We start from the raw sequence: 3,783 nt of genomic DNA, 5'->3' as shown, positions 1-3,783 counted from the left end.
CATCAGTAAGTGGTCTGTGGAAGAAGCCTATGAGGTTTGTCCTTTATGATAATGGCTTAAATAACACTGAAACAGAAAGGAGCCGTCTTTCCCCTTGTTGTCATGTATGTGACATCTTAGGCTTTTTGAAAACAGGCTGTTGTAATATCCCTCTCTGCAGAGAGGGTAAGTGCACATGTAGTTGTGTGGCTGACTTCCAACCAGACTGTTCACTGTGTAGGGCAGAGGAACAATATCTATGTAATCCAGGTTGTTCAGGATGCAACACAGAATGAACAACTGAAGAAATGTAAAATGTGAGTTGGTCTGATTTGACAAAGTTGATCCCAACACTACACACCCTCTGTCCTCAAGATAAACAGGAAAGCTCTTTCTCACAGATCCAGTTCTTCTTATTATATCCGCTCGTCCATTTTCCTTGTTTATTGCAGAATGCTGCAGCGTATTTGTTGCTGTGCGGGTGTCCTGTTGCCCAGAACCTGTAGGAGAAATAAAATGTTGTCACTCTTTATTTTTAGATTATTTTCAATTTGAAGTAATCTGTTGGATTTCACTTATGTTTTTTTTATTATTACCATAAATGACAATTACATTTTTAATAACATGTTTAACACATAATTCAGCTTTGTAAATTAATATAATGTGAATTAATATTTTTTTCATTTATTTTCATCTAATTAAAAAAACAAACTTCTTTTAGTAACAAAATGAATTGTGATGGAAACTTTAACTTTAAAAGCGTCTCACTCTAGTGTCAGCGGTGAGTCGTCCACCCATTTCCATTTCCATTTCGATCCTGTTTGTGTCCATTCTGTGGCCTGTAGACCAATCCAGGAGTCTCCATCCTTGTTCAGCTCAGTGACACATTTCTAGTAGTTGACAAGAGACAATAATCATTTCTCTGTTCATAATTCAGTAATTCTATTGTGGTACATGTGTGATGTCTGAAAAGTCTGAAGGAAAAAGAAAATCTGTGGCAACTTTTCAGTTCATCAGTGGTGCATAAATCAGAAACACTCAGAGGACTGATGGAATTCAGCTCCTCTTGTAGAATAACCATTGTTCAGTGGTGGGAAAAGTACTAAATGTTCCTACTTAAGTAAAAGTACAGATACCACACTAAAATGTTACTCAAATAAAAGTCATCCAGTAAAATATTAGTCAAGTAAAAGTGAAAAAGTACCTGGATTTAAAAGTTCATAAGTATCAAAAGTAAAAAGTACTTTTCAAATCTATTGATCCTACAAAAAGCAACGTATCTTTTTAAATTCACTGAAGACAGTGCTGTGTAAAAAAAAAAAAAAATCAAGACTTGAACTTTTACCAACATGTTTATTTTCAACAAAAATAGACAGCAGTTAGAAAAGAAAAGTTTCAGCGGAGAGGTTCAGAGATGGATGCAAAGTAGAGTCCCATTCTGTTACCAGAACAGAGACCCGAGTTGACATGAAGCCATGTAACAAGTGATTTTCACCTTGTTTTGGACCTCCTTTTATAGCTCTGTTTCTAAGCATTACATCACCTCTTGGCTCTCTTTCCTGCTGCTCCTGGATCTGTGGAAATCCCCAGATATTTGGTGTCTCTTATCATCTTCTGACCTTTCAGCATTTTGGTGGATTGTCACTTTTATTTCACTGACTGTTGCGTTCTCGGCCCGGCTACGCTGCTCCCCCTCTCTGTGGCCTTGGCGTGCTTACTGCTGATCATAATATCTCAACCATAACCTGACTTTGTGGAATGTCCTGGTGAGCTGGTGTCTTTTGTGCTGTGTGCTAGAGACAGGGCGTTCTTACTGTGCACTGTCTTACTGTGCTCCCTCACTCTGCTGTGTGTCCTACCTCTGCCCAACAGCACAAATGCTTGCTTACACACACTCAGGTCCTTCTGTTGAGCCCAGGCAGTCAGATACAGAGAGGAGCACATACACACAGAGCTAGAGAGCTTTTACACTGTGGTCTGAACTTTACGTGTCCATATAGAATATATATTTGTGGCAATGCGTCGTCATAGGAAGCCGACTGGCTGCAGGTCAAAAACAGAAGTAACAGATCACTGGCAGCTACATCTAAGATCACACACTCAGTAACAAACACACTCACCTGTTCCTCTTCGTTGTTTATGATCACCAGATCTGCTCCTTTACTTTGACAGTCACTTCTGCTCTCATACCAAGTTTTCTTCTCGTTGGATTTAAAGTACCAGCTGAATCTGAATCTCTTCCATCCTTCAGGACAACACTTCTCTTCATGTCAAATGAGTGTTAAAAGATGGATTTCATGTCATTCATTGTTAAATTGATAAAACTTGTTGTTTGACTTTCTTCTTAAATATCTTTTTTGCCTGCCACTTGTTGTTTACTCTATAAATACACTCAGGTTTTGTATCTGATTTGTAACAGAAATAAAAGATAAAAGAACTATAATTCAAAGTAATGGTGTGATGTTGGTGTTCACCGTTCAACACCTTTAATTTTGTCCTTCAGCCGCTTTACTTCATCCTGATTTTCACTCAGTGTCTCGTAACTGCTCTGTAACTGACTGATGTTCATCTTTAGAAAACCGTAATAGATAAAAGAGTAAGACCATATAAAAATATTTATGCTTGATAACCAGTGTGAAGTTCGATCCTATGTATTACAGTATTTGCTTATTTGTTTTTAAACCTTTCTCACCTAAAATTTGTCCCTGCTGCTCGCTGTAGTTCTTGTTCAGTTTGTCGTATCTGGTCTGCTGCTGGTCTTTTTCCAAAGTGACTGTTGAGAAACAACATAAGAAACACCTCAACAACACCAACTCATTCACTATAAACTAAAGACAATTTAGTTACTTTCTCTGCATAATTAAAATCCCTCTAATTCAAACCATAATTTAGTTATTTAGTGTCCTTTAACCTGCCGTGTATGTGGAGATGTTGTAACAACTGGATAACTGACTCGCTCATGTATCAAGTGTGATGAAGAACCAAAATGCAGATCAACACAGTCAAGTAACTGTGCTTAAATGGCGTGAAAGGGTACATCCTGAATGCGGTATATTCAGCTGCCATAAAGAATAGCTCCAGACTCACATGCCATTTGATCAATAAAATGATTGTTTTGTTAATGGCTCTGAAGTTTTTCCCCTCCTACCTTGACTGCAGTGTAAACAAAATGGGACATAAAATCTTCAGTCTTTGTCGCGTGAACAAATGTTTTAGGTACAGGCAAAGCTAGAATGAAGCTTCATTAGTCTGAGTTACACAAATTGAAGGTTTTCCTTCCAAAGTTCATGTGTTTTTAGAAAAATGTTCTTGATTTTTCTAACTCAGACTTCTGAATTCTCATAATAGCTTCAGCTGAAAGTTAGAATGTACTTTTACACAGATAACTCTTTCAGCGTGCATATGGCAGGTCAGTTTTATTTGAAGATGAACAAACAAAACAGAACCTATCCACTGTCATAAAAAGATCAGATCTGAGTCACATATGAGCAAAAATCAGATTTGGGTCACATATGAGCAAAAATCAGATTTGGGTCACTTTGGCCTGCAGTCTGAACGCAGCCTTAGATCTGGTTGTGGAGAACTGGAAAGTACATTTTAGTGTAACTGAGCAAACTTTGGTGGAAAACATTTAATAAATGTGCTTCATAGACCAGTTGCAGCAGTTTTTCTGCATTGTGAACAGGTTCAGTATTTGGTTGTCAGTAGTTGTGGGGTGTATTTTATCTTACAACGTATGTATAGGAGGATGATTCCAGTTATGGTCAGAAAGCACAGCACTCCAAGACAAAATGCAGCAGCTCT

At 37.9% G+C, this 3,783-nt stretch overlaps 1 protein-coding gene across 1 annotated transcript; it reads right to left on the bottom strand.

The window, feature by feature from the left end:
- Nucleotides 1–7: 7 nt before the first annotated feature.
- LOC123966682 (CD209 antigen-like protein A) lies at nucleotides 8–2,548 on the bottom strand. Its single transcript, XM_046042818.1, has 4 exons — nucleotides 2,454–2,548; nucleotides 2,100–2,250; nucleotides 748–869; nucleotides 8–479 (listed from the first exon to the last, which is right to left on the bottom strand). The coding sequence occupies exons 1-4, from the start codon at nucleotides 2,546–2,548 to the stop codon at nucleotides 350–352; spliced, it is 498 nt and encodes a 165-aa protein (XP_045898774.1). The 3' UTR covers nucleotides 8–349.
- Between the last annotated feature and the right edge of the window lie 1,235 nt (nucleotides 2,549–3,783).

The sequence above is a fragment of the Micropterus dolomieu genome, unplaced genomic scaffold (assembly GCF_021292245.1).
Source record: "Micropterus dolomieu isolate WLL.071019.BEF.003 ecotype Adirondacks unplaced genomic scaffold, ASM2129224v1 contig_13986, whole genome shotgun sequence".
NCBI lineage: Eukaryota > Metazoa > Chordata > Actinopteri > Centrarchiformes > Centrarchidae > Micropterus > Micropterus dolomieu.
This window is presented reverse-complemented; position numbering and strand designations above follow the sequence as displayed.

What these genes read in the sequence shown, in the direction of transcription:
- LOC123966682 (XM_046042818.1), bottom strand. Translation starts at nt 2,548, where the DNA reads ATGAACATCAGTCAGTTACAGAGCAGTTACGAGACACTGAGTGAAAAT. An exon ending in TAAACAACGAAGAGGAACAG is followed by an intron (nt 870 to 2,099) that starts GTGAGTGTGTTT and finishes GTCAACTACTAG; the next exon opens with AAATGTGTCACTGAGCTGAA. An exon ending in GACTCACCGCTGACACTAGA is followed by an intron (nt 480 to 747) that starts GTGAGACGCTTT and finishes TTTCTCCTACAG; the next exon opens with GTTCTGGGCAACAGGACACC.